This window comes from Esox lucius, chromosome 2 (genome assembly GCF_011004845.1).
Source record: "Esox lucius isolate fEsoLuc1 chromosome 2, fEsoLuc1.pri, whole genome shotgun sequence".
Taxonomy (NCBI): domain Eukaryota; kingdom Metazoa; phylum Chordata; class Actinopteri; order Esociformes; family Esocidae; genus Esox; species Esox lucius.
Window position 1 is genome coordinate 23,040,426 of NC_047570.1, and position 17,643 is coordinate 23,058,068.

General features: G+C 41.5%; 2 protein-coding genes across 5 annotated transcripts; one reads left to right on the forward strand and one right to left on the reverse strand.

The window, feature by feature from the left end:
• Positions 1-78: 78 nt before the first annotated feature.
• LOC105015340 (growth arrest-specific protein 1) lies at positions 79-3,724 on the forward strand. Its single transcript, XM_010878430.4, has one exon. The coding sequence runs from the start codon at positions 1,888-1,890 to the stop codon at positions 2,632-2,634; it is 747 nt and encodes a 248-aa protein (XP_010876732.1). The 5' UTR covers positions 79-1,887; the 3' UTR covers positions 2,635-3,724.
• A 519-nt stretch (positions 3,725-4,243) lies between these two features.
• Positions 4,244-17,472, reverse strand: ulk3 (unc-51 like kinase 3). 4 transcript variants are annotated; one of them, XM_020056463.3, is made up of 17 exons: positions 17,347-17,468; positions 15,626-15,796; positions 14,463-14,603; positions 13,295-13,415; positions 12,441-12,536; positions 12,121-12,264; positions 11,810-11,892; positions 11,519-11,674; positions 11,340-11,445; positions 11,193-11,233; positions 10,934-11,036; positions 10,668-10,732; positions 10,380-10,458; positions 9,460-9,500; positions 8,425-8,472; positions 8,244-8,304; positions 4,244-6,792 (listed from the first exon to the last, which is right to left on the reverse strand). In XM_020056463.3, exons 2-17 carry the CDS (start codon positions 15,722-15,724, stop codon positions 6,776-6,778), a joined length of 1,401 nt encoding a protein of 466 aa, XP_019912022.2. In that variant the 5' UTR covers positions 15,725-15,796; positions 17,347-17,468; the 3' UTR covers positions 4,244-6,775. The 4 variants fall into 4 exon arrangements, 3 of the variants coding, with proteins under 3 accessions (XP_019912022.2, XP_010876745.2, XP_019912028.2); XM_010878443.4 differs by having other exon boundaries at positions 8,241-8,304; positions 17,347-17,467; XM_020056469.3 differs by lacking the exon at positions 17,347-17,468 and having other exon boundaries at positions 8,241-8,304; positions 14,463-14,623; positions 15,626-15,716.
• Between the last annotated feature and the right edge of the window lie 171 nt (positions 17,473-17,643).

Sequence of the window (17,643 nt, forward strand, 5' to 3'; positions counted from 1 at the left end):
CTTCATGTTTCCCCAATAAGCAGGACGCCTGATCCTCTGATCAAAACTCCAGGACAGATGTTTGATAAAATATTATATACAGGAGCCATGGTTTGAGTATATTAAACCACCAGGTGGAGACAAACCTACAGTGTCGTTGGTATTGGATATAAATTACAGAAATGTTTAATCCAAAATCCCTATTAGTCCCTAATCAAGGTTCATTACTGTTGTTATCTACAGTAGTTTTCATATAATTTTTATGCATTTTGTGTACATTTTTATAGACATTTCATCCTTCAAAATATCATGAAATTCTCATTACAACGATGATAGGCCAAATTATTATATTATAGGTTAATTTTTATAACCAGTGTTAAAACAGTGTTCTTAAGTTATTACAATGTTAATGATTATTATCTAAAAGTATTATCAATGCAGTTATTGACTCAGCCACCTGGCAGAATCAATGTCTCAGAAATGGCCATCGTTTTTCACGATAAGGCTAGCCAGTAAACGGCTTTGTCACATTTCTAGACAGCCATGGTGTCCGTACGGGTTTTCCATCAATTTTCCCAAATCAAGTTAGTTACCATTTCAATAGCGGGGATGCCTGAGCTATTGGAAGGTTTCAAGTGCAGTGTGAAAGGGAGGAGCTGCAAAATATATTGATGCAGAAACCTTTCTCTATTGATAGGCTTCAGGGCGTGAACAGTCTTCAGCGTAGAAAGACACTGGGCCACTGCATGGCCAATCTGACACAATTGGGGTGAAACGGGCCAGAAAATACCATTCTCTTCCATTCTCTTGTGTCAATCAGAGCTTAAAAACTAGAATGAAGAGGAAGAGGGAGAGGGAACAGGTTGACAATTAGTTCGAAATGTTATGTGAAACCATCACAAAAAGGTTTTCTCATTACTTTAAAGCTAAAACGCAACATATATTGTCTGTTTTCTACAATTAAAATTGGAGTTTGGGCTGCAGATGTGATCTTCTAGCAATGGAATGCGTTCTGTCGGCTGTTCGGGGTCTTGTGTGAATTTTAGCGTTTTGTAATGGGAGGAGAGTAGAAGGGGAGACCCTGATTCGATCAAACAAAAACAACGATTTACAACGATTATTTTTTCCATAGACTATAAAATGACGAGAAAATGGACAAAACCTACGTTGCTATAGTAATGAGTCCCACGGCTGACTCCTCAATGACGACCAATCATTGACAGGGATTGTAAATGGGAGAGGGGGAAGGAAAACTTTCCTTTCTTTCTCAGGAGGAGGGGTGTTGTGGGGAAATGCTTAACGAAGCGTGAAGCGTAACTGCAAGTGGGACAAAGACAAGCTAGCGGGAGAAATGCGACAACGAGAAGGCAGTAGGCTACTGATGAATTCAAAATAGTATGGAACAGAACACGGAATACATGTATTTTAAAGGCAGGAATGTTAGACCAGTTTTGGAAACGAGCAAAAAGATGATTTGTGCTTTCTGACTTGGGTAATAACCTTTGGATAGTCTGTTTTCGAAAACTTTGGAGAACGCATGTGGTCCCTTTTCGGAACTTTTTTACTGACACGACTACAAGCAAATGTGACAGTTTCGCGAAGAAAATTGACGCTTTTAGCGTCGCCGAGTCTATGCAAAGGATTGCAACATTGAGGCTACTCAACCGTCCCACTGGACACATTCACCTTCATGAAACGGACTGTTATTCCACAACTGTCAAGCGCGTTTTGGAAAGACATAGGGACATTTCTACATTAATAATCAATACATGCATGTTACTTGGATCATACATGGCTTAACCAAATGAATTCATTAGTTACATTATATTTTGAAACCGCTATAGACTTAATGTCCCGTCCTAACTGGAGGAAAAGGTGTCCATCACCGAAGTAAAGCTCTCGCCAAGCATGAAAAGTTGGGGCAGCGCTCTGGCGCTTTTCTCATCCGTGTTGGTAGCGATAGATGCCCAGTTAATATGTTGGCAAGCCCTGCTCCGATGCCATGAGGAGCCAGACTGCGAGCTAGCGTACAGTCAGTATCTGGCTGCCTGCGAAGGAAATATCAGAGGTATCAGGAGACAATGCCCTAGTCACTGTATAAACTCGTTGATTAGACTGAATCACACACGTAATGGGCCTGACCTCGAGAGGTGTGACTGTGGCCAGGATATGGAGTGTAGAAATGAAAAGCGGGAGATTGAGCCATGCCTCCCTCGGAGGTATTCCGGAGACGCGGAGGGTATTGGGTGCACAGAGGCTCGTCAACGCTGCGAGGAGGACGCCGACTGCCACTCCTCCCTGACAGCTTACTTGTCTTACTGTGGACAACTCTTCAACGGCAGGAAATGCTCGTCCAGGTGCAAGGCCACAATACAACAGATGCTATTCATCCCAAATGGCATGCTGCTTAACCGATGTGTGTGCGACGGGGTAGAAAGGCCGTTCTGTGAGGTGGTCAAGGAGAACATGAACAAACTGTGCCAGATTGGAGACCACACTGTTTCAGACCAGGCAGATATGGATGATATGTATGAGGACGAAGACTATGATTCGAAGACAGAGGAGATGTATCCACCTGATTCAAATTCTAGTTCTTTGCAGCTTTCGAGCTATATGGCCTTTTTATGCATCACTTTTACACGGATATTATATTGAGCTATGAGCCAGGTCAGTTGAAGAGAAGGGATAGCCTGTGCTGGGACAGGATCAAATGTAATATTTGGTGTTGTTTACAAAGACTTGCTCTTTGTAAACACAAGACCTAAAGGATATGGCCTAATTTAATATGATGTCTTGTGGTAAACGTAAAGACAGGACATACGGAGAACCAATAAAATGTGAGAACTAGACCAAGGCTACTCATGGAATATCCCGGTCCAAAGAAACCGATCTGGAATGAAGTGAAACGATCCACAAAGACAAGAGAATGAAAAGCGAGCAAACTTGACTCCTCACAGAAAAGTTGACCATGTTTCAATTACTGTTAGTTTCCCTTTTCGCTCCTATAGGCCTATTTGTTTTGCTTCGTCTCAATGGTCCTTGGAGTGTGGCTTTATTAAGACTTAAGATAAACATTGGGCACGTTCAGTTTCTGTTTGCTTTCCTCTCAATTTTAGGGGCCTCTGCATTGTTACTGCGACCACACTTCAAATATTTGTTGGGAACTGCTAGTGGACGGAAGAGTGTTTGGGATCAAGTAGGCCTAGTTAAATTAACTGAAGTGCCTTTATTTAGTGGGCAGTTGGGCTTGCCCCAGAAAACTGAAGCAAAACGAGGCACTGTTGTTTTTTTAGAGTGTTAATTACACACAAAAAATGTTTCCTTAGATGTCCCTGCAGGGTAACACTTCTTTGTTTCCAGGGAGAACCATTTATAGAAAAGAACCCTTGGTAGAAAAATATTCTACCTGGAACCAAAATGCCCCCCCCCCCCATAAAAGAGAGTATACATTCAACTGCGGTACATGACTTGTATAAGCTACTTATTGAAAGGCCTATTTTAATTTATTATTAATCTCCTATAAAGTGTTACTTTCCTTTCCAGGCAATAAGTATGGTAAATCTTTTAACTAAGAAAATGTTTCCATGTCTTTAAAGTATGTCACACAGCTTTTTGTAATGATTTTCATTGCAATTTATTTTTTTATTTCACTTTTTCAGGTATCTTAGAAGCTGGGCAATAGGGAAATGTAACCATTATGTTGATGTAAAATTACATGTGACATTAAATATGGAATTAAACTGTTTTACATGTATGTTGAATAATAAATGCTGTACATTAGTGTGACCAATTATGTCCATTGTGACATAGCAATCAATCAGTTTACATTTACACAAGCAATGTAGATTTGTCATCTCAACCAATGTGGACAGAAATAATGGAAACATATTATATGATGGGAAAGAATGATTGTAATAAAATTCTTAGTCAAAAGGTCCAAAGGTTTATTTGACATCCTGTATGTTATCCAAAAATATAAATATTTCCAAGTCCCCAGTTTAATGAAATTGCATACCTAAAATACAGGAAAATGGAACTGCTGGAACTTGAGAAGAGGAATGGAATGTTCAATGAGGGAAAATGTCATTTTGGATCAGGCTCCACAGTCACATGTTGTCTTTGAAAGTTAACTTGTGCCATTGCCAAGTAAAGCTAAAGGACCAATAGACAATGAGTTGGTTGAAATAACTTTATCACTGGTCTTTGAGATGTTGTACTTGGTTTTCTCACAAACCTGTGCAAAAGAAACTTACATGAAAAGATAAAGCAGGAATAAACCAGTTTAATCTCATACATACACAGTCTGACACAAAATCAAATCCTTTAACAAAGTGATTTCAATCAATGCGTCCTGTGTCTACTGAAACAACAGGTAGGCTATCAGTAACAGTGACTGCTGTTAGCTTTCATAATGCCAGCATTTGGTAGGTACATTAGGGAACATGCCTAAAGGAACAGACAAGTAGTGTCTGTTTGCACAATACATCATCCTTGGAAACTGTGCTCTTTGAGACATATCCGGTTAAAGTCACCGCTTCCTTTGACATTAGGTACATTCTAGGAAGAAAGCAGGTAAATGATACCAGTTACCTGTGTGTAAGTGGCACCTTCAGTCTGTGTTAAGGTCATGCATGACTCATGAGAATTCAGGACAGTGAATTTGTTTGGTTTTAGTTTAAATGCTTCTCCATTCTCTGGCTCTCCAATTACTTTTGCAGAGCAATAACAATGGAAATATAACTTGAGTGAAGCTTGCACACAAATAGTTGGTCATCATTATTTGCTTAAGAATTTACAGGTCATTAACAAACTGTAAAATGAAGTGTAATGTAATCATATAAACTTCAACTTAGTTGAACAGGGAAATCGGTGTTAATTCATGATTCCATTGACAAAACAACTATGAAGTTCCCTAGCCTTCTTAACCTGCTTCATGGACGAACCCGGATTTTGTTTGGAAAGAATGCAGCTCTCAACAGAGAGTTCTTAGATCGCTGAAAAGTATGTTCCACGGGTGCATTCTGAAGCGGAAGGGAGGGAAATGGATTTTGGCCCTCCTCACTCGGCTCAGTCCAATCGGTCTAACCATTGCCATGCATTTCAAAACGTTCTCCAACTCTAACTTACCCCCACCCCTTCAAACCCCCCACTCAGCTTCTGGGAACCAAATCAAAACAAACAAGTGGGGGAGCCAGGGGGTGAGTAGGGGCAGCAGGGGGAGGATTTACAGAGGCGGCAGTGTGCTGAAGCCCATTTTCTAAATTATCTTTATTCAGCGTTTCTCTGAAACAAATCCCTGCCAGCCTCTTGCTCTGTTTCCCTCCCTCCCTCTCAGGAGAGAGTGACAGAGATTTAGGCAGAGAGTTTTGTCTCACCCGTTGGTACAATGTTCTATTCATGATAGGAGTCCACCCACAGTGAATGGTTGATGGGTGCATGTTTGGAAGTTAAGGGGTCCCAAGTTCCTTACGGATTAACCTCACACCCACCTTCACAACATGAGCTGATGTCAATATGCTCCACCGTTGTCCCATTATCAGTACCAACAGAGCCTGAGGAGCAAATAGAGAAGAGGAAAGAGTACAAGTGCTCTTGATGGAGCACCACTGAAATGGAGGCCAATTAAACCCACAATGCCATGAGGCTGTGGCTGGTTGGCAAGGGGCATAAAAGGCATAATGGTCGGCTATTCAACTATAACGTATCTGCTATATCTCAAATCAGGGTGAATACAGGCCATGGGTACGTACAATTTTATTTACTTTTTAATCTTAAAAATAATTCATAAAATCATACCCATACAAATTGTTTATACTAAGACAGAACAAAATTGTCAGTTCTCAATTCAACAGACATTTCTTTGTATTCAGTTCCATTTCCAAATTACAGACAATTAGCCTCCAATAAGGGATTAGAAAATACTGAAAGATCCCTTGAAAGTAGATTAGTGAACACCTGGCTCTTTGGAAACCAAACAGGAAGAACAGAACCACAACAGCTGAGACTTTTGACCTGCCACAAAACACACAACCATTTGGCATTTCACTGAAGCCAGCTCAGTAGTGATGGGTGACATCACAGTTGCTACAGTATGCTTTAATCCTAACCAGCGCCAACCCCAAAGTAAATTTAAGTCTATAGAGTAAATAAGGCCTCATCCACACCTCTCCAGTTTTCCTCTCATAGTGGTGGAGGCCTCTCCTTCAGTGGAGAGAGCTTGGTGAAGCTGTGGTCAGGCCACAGAAAAGGGAATCAGTGGGTTTCTGTGTTCAAGGCAAGAGGTGCCAAAAAAGCTCTCACAAATGTTCATGATCAATTTCCATAACTCCCTTCAGTCAGAGAACAGAAGAGTTGACCTTCTCAAAAATTACAAGCTTTTTCGAAAAGCAAAGCACTAGCCCTCAGTATTACCCTGATTTATCCTGCAACATAATACAACGCGACACAGTAGTTTAACATGACAGTACATTATTAGCATACAAGCAGTCCAGCCTTTCCATATGAATGGTATGGTGGGAGGGCTTTGAGGCAGAGCTTCGACTGGATCCATTACAGTACATTGTGTTGGGTTGGTGGTGGTGAGGACGAGAAGCCGAGGTGATAGGCTCCAACAGTCCAGGCAGAGTAAGGACAGGGTAGATTGTCTCCGATTCCATGCCACCATTTGGAGAAACAACAGCAGTATGACGAGCATGGTGACGCAGGACCACTGAAGCCAGGGTCATCGAGAGGCCGTGGTCTGTAAACTCGATGCCATCTGTCTGTGGTCCAAAGTGAGGAGGACCGCCTGGCTGGCTCACTGCACACAGCACGCTGAGGAGGAAGAGCATCAGCACACAGGTGTTAGGGACTCCATTACCATCAAACAGACTAGGCTGAACTCAGCAGTGATCTGTGAGAAAGATTTTCTTGACAGGTGAGATTTACAATGTATTCAGTACAACTGTGTCAATGTCCTCTGTTAATTAAACAAGCTAAGAGACTGAGGCTGCTTACCAAATAACACCCCATTATTCTACATAGTTCAGTACCAAATAACATCCCATTATTCTACATAGTTCAGTACCAAATAACATCCCATTATTCTACATAATTCAGTACCACATAACATCCCATTATTCTACATAGTCCAGTACCACATAACATCCCATTATTCTACATAGTTCAGTACCAAATAACATCCCATTATTCTACATAGTTCAGTACCACATAACATCCCATTATTCTACATAATTCAGTACCACATAACATCCCATTATTCTACATAGTTCAGTACCAAATAACATCCCATTATTCTACATAGTTCAGTACCAAATAACATCCCATTATTCTACATAGTTCAGTACCAAATAACATCCCATTATTCTACATAGTTCAGTACCAAATAACATCCCATTATTCTACATAGTTCAGTACCAAATAACATCCCATTATTCTACATAGTTCAGTACCAAATAACATCCCATTATTCTACATAGTTCAGTCCCACATAACACCCCATTATTTTACATAGTTCAGTACTGGAAGGAAGAGGGGGGCCTTAAGGAACACAGACAGAGGCTTAGGTCTAGGCCTTAGGTCTTTGGCATAGCAGTAGCTTAAGGTCACTTGCCAGACAATTCTGGAGACCTTCCAGCTGTACTTGGAAAGCAGTCAAGATGACATGGCTGTGGGTGGGTTAAAACAATGAAATAGTAGCAAGCCATGTCCACGAAACCTGAGTCTGCTAAAGAATCTTTCAACCCCCTTTGCACATAACTTAAAACAGGATATTGTGAGGCTCTACTACGTATCAACTAGATCACTTGCAACTTGTGTTTCTGTGTGTGTGTGTGTGTGAGAGAGAGAGTGTGTTTTGGGGTGGGAGCCTCTGCCTGGTTAGAACTAAGCCTCAATTTCACAAGGTGGGTTTTGTAGACGGGCAGAAGACAGGGAAGCCTAGCACTTTGCAGGACGGAGCTGAAATCAAAGGGCCAGACACTCCCACAGCGAGGCCAGTAAGAGAAGGCTCAGGTTTTACTAGTGGAAAATCCTCATCTGAAGGGAAATTTCATTAGAGCTTTAGGTGGTCGTTGCTCACTTAAGCCCTCATATGTCCCACCAACCAGTCGGTGTGCCAGAACTGTCTAGCGGTACGCTCCGTGACGCACACACCTACACCAATGAGTACACAATATCCAAGGGGAAACGTGAAAACTATGCTACCATTGCAAAGGCTTATATTCAAGCGTCACAGTAGTGTAGACAGTAGGTGTACTCACAACCTCTCACAGACTCGGAGAGAGGCTCCCTGTCCACTGACACATCTTTTTGGGTCTCCTGCATCTGAAAGACACACAAAACACCGTATCACTTAAAATCATGGACAGAAAAGTGCTCCCGGATTAAACACATGAAAACACAAACCTACAGATTTTCTCCTTATATCCAATTCACTACTCCTACCTTTATCTGTTCTTTGAGGTATTCGGCTCGGCTCATTAGGCTCTTGATCTGCAACGTGAGCAGAGATGTTTCCTACGGTTAAAAGCTTCTACAGTGGCCCTAGAAACAGAATGAACACTGGGTACACCTGCAGTTCCTAGGGCTCGTGAAGGCTTTTAACACCACGTGCTTACTGATGAAAGGCACATGAGGGGTACTACAGGGGTACCCAGTGTTAAATTCTGCCGGTGGTACAGTAACTGAAAATGGTTGGGATCCACTGCAGTTAAAAAGAAAGATCTGCTGCGGCAGAATAATCCTCTTTACAAAGACCAATGTGGTGGCATCCACCCGAGTAACCTACTAAATCATATTAACCTCATCACCAAGGTTGCAATAGTATCACATGACCCTCAGAGTGACACTGCAGCTATAATATTAAATGTATTAACCTACCAGCTAGATCAAGGCAGGCATTCTTACGCGATAAACCCAGGCATATTGAACTGGGAATTATAGCCCTGAGATAAGAAAGGCTGAACGGAGCCCAAGTCTAGATGAACCGACACACATGGAGGCCAGGGCTCTTTGTGTTCACACACACATGCTTTCAATCTGCAGTCCTCCCCAGCACAGCGTTACATTATTACAGCCGCATCTGAATTTACTTAAGCCAAGCGCCCATAAAACTTCAAATAGGGAGGTCTATGAGCCCAGCTTTAAATCTTTCTCCCTCTCCAGCTGGGTGTTATTGTCGAAACATTGTTGTGTGTTGTTGACCGGGTTGCTTGCAAAACATGTGCTCAAAACAAAACCGAATATACCATTTAACTTCAGTGTCGCTGGTGTATTTGGCTTTTATTCCATGGAACATTTCCTTGTGACGACCAGAAAATGGTCATGGGTGTTGTGTCTCAGAGTTGTTTTGGTGTTACTGGTATGTGTCCCTTCAGGTGGTCTATGTGGTGTTACAGTGAGCACTGAACTATCCCCTCTTCACCCCCAACACCCACCCCTAACCTTAACGCTTTCCTCCCCTTCGCCCCTATAACTCACCTCACTGTGGAGAAGTTCTCTCCTGCGCCCCTGTGTTTCAGCTGGTACACAGAGATAGACAGATAGATAGATAGAGAGATAGAGAGAGAGACAGGAGATGGATCACTGCTCTGCCAATCATCATGTTTGATAACAGAGTGTAATTAACAGAGCCAGGTTGTAATTAACCTACAGCCGGATGAGAGGAACACTTATCAAGCAGCAAGGCATTCTGGGAAGGGAACATTTCTCAACAAAGATATCTCCCACAAAGTCAAAATCTCTCTGATCCATCAGGAGATGATTCAATGAGTCAAGCAGTCGCTACTCTATTAGAGAGATAATCGTTTTTATTTGTTTCCAGTGTGTAATAATAACATTAAGAAATAAACTGCTGCGCTCACAATCAGAACCAGATGGCCGGCAGGCAGCGAGTGGTTCTATACCACACAGGGCGCTGGCACCAGAGCCCATCCACAGATCAACGTCACATCTGGCACCAGCTCCATCAACCCCATTCTGCCCGCCTAACTCTCCCCCTTCGTCATTAGGACCGTCTCCCAGATGAGGTCACATGGAGCCAGGGCTAATAGACGCCAGACCACAGCCTAGAGAGGAGTCTACTGAATACGGACACTGAGACGGAGCTGCGGCAGCCAGAACTGAAGTGAGGAGAACGTTATGGGCCACCGTAACAATAGCAGCCGGCAAAAGCTGAGGGCTGTAGACACGGCAGACACCATGAGCCCAGACTGCAGCGGCCTCAGATCTAATCGCTTCTTAACGCTGAAGCTTCAAATGCTGTTTCATTCCCAGCTTCCCTGTAGACTTCAGTGGGTTGGCACATAACACCAGTGTCTATAATATTCCGCGCAGCAGACGCTGTAGTTCAGATACATAGTATCTGCGGTGTGGAAATGACAGAACAGAGTAGTATTAACCTGCCAGTGCCAGCAGTAGCTCTCCTAGACTCTGCTGGTACAGATCCAGCGTGTCATTATCCTCCATTCCACTCTCCTCCTGCAATGGAACAAAGATGTTAGGAAAAAGGGAAGACATCCCATTGTCACTGAGTCGTCCACTTACAAGAAAGCTCCCACGTGCCATAGAAGCCTGTAGCATTCCTACAGCATCTACCCCCCACCCCCCCCCCACCCAACACCTCATTCCGTGATCCCTGCTAGTCTACCCAGAGCCCTGCCCACGACACCCGGTCCCCCTCAGCGTACCTTGGCCATTGCTGCAGATGCAAGCTCGAGGGCAGCCAGCAGGCGTGGTTGGTCACGGGACATTTCTGAGAGGTGGACAGAGAGACTGACTTTTCAGAACACTCCTCTGATTGCTGCCTATGAGTGTGTTGCGTTAAGGCCCTACGAGGGTACTCTTGAAATAAAGCCTTCTATTGTAAAAGGTCATGAAACACGCTATATATTATGTACCTGGGGAAGTGAAGTGTACATAATATACCTGTATCTGGGAAAGTGAAGTGTATTACCCCTCAGGATGTCTCTAGTAGATTTGAACTGCTCAAAGCTGAGTCTGTTGTCCGAAGCCACCATTGCTTTCAGCTCCTCTGCCCTGGCCACGTACTGACTGACCTACGGGAGAGAGTTGTATTGCTCAGATTAAATTCACAGCAGTCAGGACACACGTTATTCATACTATCAGAATTATTTCAGTCCAGCCTCTTAGGTGTACCGCAGACCAATTGTACCTCTTTTTCCAAAAGTCAAACGTCATTGTGTACTCTGTACCTTCTGCCTAAGGGCATCTTTACGCTGTCTGTCGGTCTCATCTGGAGAGGAGAAACGTCACTTGAGCAGTATTAGATATCAGACAGAATAGCAAAGCGACAGACAGACGCTGTGACGTGGCAGGTGTGTTGTGCGTGCTGCTCTTACAGTGAATGGCGGGGACAAAGTGCTCCAGTGCGCTACAGTATAGAGACAGAGCAGCCGATCTCTGCCCCTCCTGGTCCTTCTGCACAGCTTTCAGGACCAGCTCCTTCTGCAAAAGGAAACAGGAAGTCACAACCACACATCGAAAACACACATACACATGGAAACACCCAGACACACACCGCTTTCCCCAGACTCTCTGCATCGGGCATGTGCTCCAGGTCCACCCAGGGGTGGGAGAAGAACTGGGTGAAGGTGATGCGGGTGTCAGGGTCCCTTTCCAGCAGACGCAGCAGTAAGTCCCGGCAGTTCCTGGACACTCTGGCTCCAGCGGGCAGCTGGAACACAACCAGAAGACGACAACGGTTTGACAACACATTTGACATTTTATTCGATTTACAAAACAGTTTACAAAGATCACCTGGCTGGGATGGAACTGTGTTCATAAAGTCTGTTGTAAACTGGGATGTTACCTCGATGGGTTTGTCACTGCGGATTTTCTCCTCCAGTTCAGCGTAGGACCTGGAGGCAAAAGGAGTCCGGCCAAACAGTGTCTCTACACACAGAGAGAAGTAGCAACAAACAACACATGAAAAGAGAAACACAAAGGGACAAACGCTGCAAACCATATTCAAAGCAATGACATTTGAAGAGTATTTGATATTCCCGTAAAAAAAAAAAAACAGGTCTGGCCTGTTGTAGTGAGCACAGAGAAGATAGATTTTGTTAGATTAGGAGAGGATAAAGACAGAGGTTAACGTTGTGTTAAATGATGTGATCTCACCATACAGGATGACTCCCACAGACCAGAGGTCAACCCTGGAGTCATACTGCCGTCGACACACCATCTCAGGAGCCATGTAAAGAGGAGAGCCCCTTAGAACACTCTGCTCATCCCATGGTGACATGTAACTGGCAAAGCCAAAATCTGGGGGGAAAACTTGTTGGTTCAGCTTAAGAGTCTTAATAATTCTGATAGTATGAATAAGGCCCAATAAAATAGCTGAGAGTGCATCAAATGACAGCGGCATGTTGACACTGCTATAGTATTTCAGAACTACGTGGCATATCACAGCCTAAACCCAATAACTTAGTGTACTGTACCTGCCAGTTTAAGGATCGAACCACTAAGCAGAATGTTCTGGGGTTTCAGGTCCAGATGAGAGATGTTATGATTATGAAGAAACTGAAGAGCACAGGCTGTTTTCAGACAGAGTTTGGGGGGGGGGGGGTTAAATCAATTTTGACCAATCAGTGACATCAGTTCAAACACTGACATGTTTGACAGTTAACATATCTGATCAATAATAAATGTATTCCTAAATAGATACACAAATGATTTATTAATCGTTAGTAGGTTTATAAACAATCACCAAAATTAGGTGCATGATTCATTTCTTTGGAGTGCTTCTGTAGGTAATGAATCAATCATCAGGTGTGACAATGTTACTGCACTCCTAGTTAATTCAACCCAACAAAAAGGGTTATTAGAGTCAAGAGTTTGAAGACCTTCGTACATAATCAGCCCTGATATGGCCTAAAATAAATCTGAGTAACTTTGGCCTTCAGATTAGAGTTGTCAGAACACAGGTTCCAAAGCCACGTCACATTCGAGTAGCCCTCTGTCTTTTCATGAAATTCCCAAAATAGGTTAATAATTTTTTGTACGGATGAGTTTGCATAACCATGCGCACAACTGTGAAGATATGCTAATATCAGCTAGCAGATGCGTTGTCAACTGCTGATAACACAGCTGATATGGTGTTAAGCAAAGCATGCAACAAGTGCTTTGTTTTCACAGCCTGCACAGGGATGTATGTACTACAGCCCACGCACAACTCACAGCGATCTGCCTAAGCCCGGAGGCTCTAGCATGTCATTAACATCCCTGACGAGCTCACTGAAAACACTGTAGTAAATATAAAGACTAAATGCATAATTGAGTGTGTGACACTCACCTATCTGCTGCAGGAAGCGTCGAGCCACCCTCTCAGGTAACAGGCGGCGACTGCGGATAAAGTTGGATAGGTCCCCACCAGAGCACCACTCCAAAATCAGATAGATGTTCTCATTGTCCCACTGACAAAGGATGAGATGGGGAGAAAATATTTAATGTAATCTGACACACAAATGGGGATTGATGAGTGAAAGGAGTGACACAGTGTGCCAATCCAAAGTTTGGACACACTTACTCATTAAGGGTATATCTTTATGTTTCCCACATGGGGAAGACAGGTGAATTACAAAAACATTTTACTTTATTATCTACAGTTTATTTAGTTATTGAAAATATATATTTTAAAATGATTTTAAACAACCAGGAAATAACAATTTCTACATTGGTCACCAAAATATTAAACAGAATTCCATTTCGACAAATACCAGGCCAGGATCGAGACATTATTGGGACAGTAATGCAATACATTTTTTGTCTGTAAATTCAAGAAGTTTGGAAATCAAACAAGCTATAAAAATATCAACGAGCTATACAAATCAAAAAGCTATGAAATAGCTTTTGTATGAGGGTATTTCTGCACCTATTAGTTTCACCATTTAGAAAGTACAAAACTTTCTATATATTGTTGCATAAACAAGGCACTAAATGTTTATTGTCCAAACTAATGGCTTATAGAACACAAAACATTATTGGCACCTTTGGAGAAGATGTTCATCAGGTCCATTAGAAATGAAAAATATATAACCTTTAATTGTGATAAAATCCATATTTTTCTTAAAAAGTGTCAAGATTGTCACCCCTAGGAATTCTTACGAACCATATCTAATTGAATACAGTAAATTCTAAATGTGGGTAAGCCAGCCATGTGCGTACATCCAAGTGTGCTTTTTTTGCACAGATTCATTTTGTCTCTTACCCCACCAGGCACAATAATAACACACACGCTGAAAATAAAAAAAGTTCAAATCTGTGTAACTATAATAATTTAGGGACAGGTTAAAACATGCATTCACAGACAATATACATGGTGGAAACTGTATACTGTCAAACACCATTATTCCACTATTACTACAGATATATTATGGACAGGCTCTGAAATTACAATGCAAAAAGAACTGTAACACCTTTAACGGTTAATAAACAGACTTAATATTAAATGATTTGTTAACCTGGAAGTCCTTCAGCTGAACAATGTGAGGGTGGCGAATCGTTTTCAGGATCTCAATCTCAGTCAGCAGATTCTCCATAGACGCCTTGTTTAAACTCTTTTTCCCCACCACCTTCACTGCCACCACCTCCCGGGTGTCTCCCTGCACACAGATCCAGTTGCCTGGTTAAACCAGATTAAAAACCAGGTGGTTCACTGATTGCTGACTCTCCAAGAGCTGTGGTATATCAGACTGAACATGGGTGTGTCAACAGATTATGTCATTCTAAATGGTGTTGGTAACCAGTTTATAATAGAAATAAGATATAGCTTACAGTACAAATATACCACAAAGGATTTACTCTGGATAGCATTGTGCCAATGAGGAGACTTTAGGCGTGGTACATGTAAGCAATAAGGCACAACAGGGTCTGTGGTATATAGCTAGTATACCACGGCTAAGTGCTGTTCTTAGGCAATACGCAGTGCAAAGCACATAGACACAGCCTTTAGAAGTGACATATTGACAATATACCTCAACCTCCTGAGATGATTTATTGTTATTAATAACCTGTTACCAACACAATCAACATTCAGGATCAAACCACCCGGTTTATAATATAACACAGCTTATACCACATCCTCGTGTACCTTATTGCTGTATGACATCAGCATGACATCAGTTTGAATGCCAGATTACTGATCCAGTTTCAATTCATACTAAATAAATTGTTTGTTTAAACAATGAATTATCCTTATGTAGGTTTTTATTTACAATTCTAGGTTATAGGGCTACTTGGAGATTGTTCCACGTGGAAGACACTTTCAAATTAAAGGCATCTTTAGCAGTATCTCCAACATTATCCATCCCTGAGGCTGTATGTCAACAATGTAGTAAGGTACAGTGAGGGTTTCTGTAATAGTGCATCAACACAGAAAATGCAGTGCACCATTCAATGAGGGCTAGCTTATATTCTGATAAAACATGGTTTAATGTATGGAGGACAAACATACAGTAAGTAAAGGTCAGCGTTATCTGAATTTATATTTTGAAAGCATTACAGTTGGTGACTCAATGTTGCTGCTTGTAAATCCTGCTAACTTTGATCACGTCTTAACTCAAGACAACAAAACCAGGACGAGTTGAGTTACTTTGGTATAGCTGGTTAAATCTGATTGACATACCTTTCTGTATGCTTTATAAACTGTTGCATAGGTGCCACTGCCCAACCTCTCAGTGAGAATAAAATCAGCCAGTTTTGGGGGGGCAAAACTTGAAGCCATGATGATGTTGACAGTTGCATCAAAGTTGCTTTGTCTGTGGACCCCTTCACTGCTGCTCAGAGTAGAGAACAACTATAAAAATACAATGGAGAATTAACATTGACCATATAAACAGATACAATAAACAGTATGTCAAATCTATTAATGGAAAATTTCAGTCTGACCATATGTTTCTTTTTCTAAAAAGAAAGTGCTGGTAAAACATGTAACATCATCTTGAATATGTACCTGTAAATCTGTGAGTCAAGGTTTTACATGATCTATGAATGTTTCTCTCATTGTCAGTACCATTTTATACATGTTCACATGGGTCAATCAAAAACACTACAATGATTGGTCCACAATTTGTGCCATCTACTAAAAAGAGGATGGCTCCATAGTGCAGTTGGTGCACCTGAAGGTGACAGCAGTCAAAAACGTAATTACTTCTTAGAAACTTTTGGAGAAGTTGATCCCATCTGCCCACCATGTGTACTATAACACATACCTTCACCATATGTACTATAACACATACCATCACCATTTTTACTATAACACATACCTTCACCATTTGTACTATAACACATACCTTCACCATTTGTACTATAACACATACCTTCACCATTTGTACTATAACACATACCTTCACCATTTGCACTAGTGTCCACTATAAGTGTGCAGCCAAAACAAACTATGCCATGTTTCAATCATGCTGACTATCATTAATAACACTCCATGGGCTCATAGACAACTAGTTATGTGAATTAGGCAAAATACAGCATATTCTTTCCATAATAATACTCTTTGTAACATAAAAGGGTGGCTGGAGCTGCAGATACGTAAATCTAGTGTCCCCTATCTGCTTTTAAAATTCCTTTTATAGTTATAAGCCATAACAAAAAGCACAATCTGTCTCGATCTGTCCTTGGAAGCAAAAGGTGCCATTTGACCTTAGACCAATGTAAACAAGACAGAATTACGCATTTTACAGAAACACACAACATACATATTTGAACATTCAAACTGTTTACACTGGGAATTTTTATTTATTTGTTTGTTTACATTTTTATGAAAAGTAATATCTTGATGGGAATGCAAAGAATCCTACTCATTACTCCATGGACTTATTAGATGCTGTCCGCCATTATTGACCAGTGGTTGTAAAAGTGTCGCTGTCAAACCTGATCTGTGCTCCATGTGATCAAAAACACTACCATTCAAACTTGGTAATTCGTGGATAACGGAGTTTTGACAGTGAAATAAATAAATACATTATACACATACAAACAACCTGTTGCACATCAAAATGGTTTAATCTTTACAGAATATACAAATGTCTGTACAGTGAACGTTTGAAACCCTTTCCACAGGTTTCTGTCATGAACAATTTGACGCACGATACGAAAATGTGCACAGTAGCCAACCAGTCCCGTCTCGCACCTTCGTTTATTGCAGGCACCTGATTTTATCTGTGTTTTAACCTCTTCTGGGCGAGTTTTTTATTTTATTTAGCTAGTTGACATTAGCTATCTAAATAGATACGAGCTGCTATTGCTACAGAATGGTCAACTCAGACCATTCTGTACCTCTTCACAATAACTATCAAAAACGTGTACTGTGTATCTATACAGAAACATTCTTACCGTAATTAATTGAAGAATACTGCAGAATTTGCAGAATGGTTGTTGACATTGCGGGTTTCCGCGTTTGCGCACTCTGTGTCACCTGATCAAAACGCGTCGAAGTTCCAATCCAAACCATTACAACTAGTGATGGCCATTCGAGGCTTCATTACTGTTCTTCTGGCAGCAGGATATTATGCTAGCAGAGCTAACTCAGATTTTATATTTTCAAAATAAAAAAAATTACAATTTAAGGCAATATAGTTAATATGTCAGTCTAGTCTGTAATTTTATGTTTAATGTCCGTTCCAATGTTGT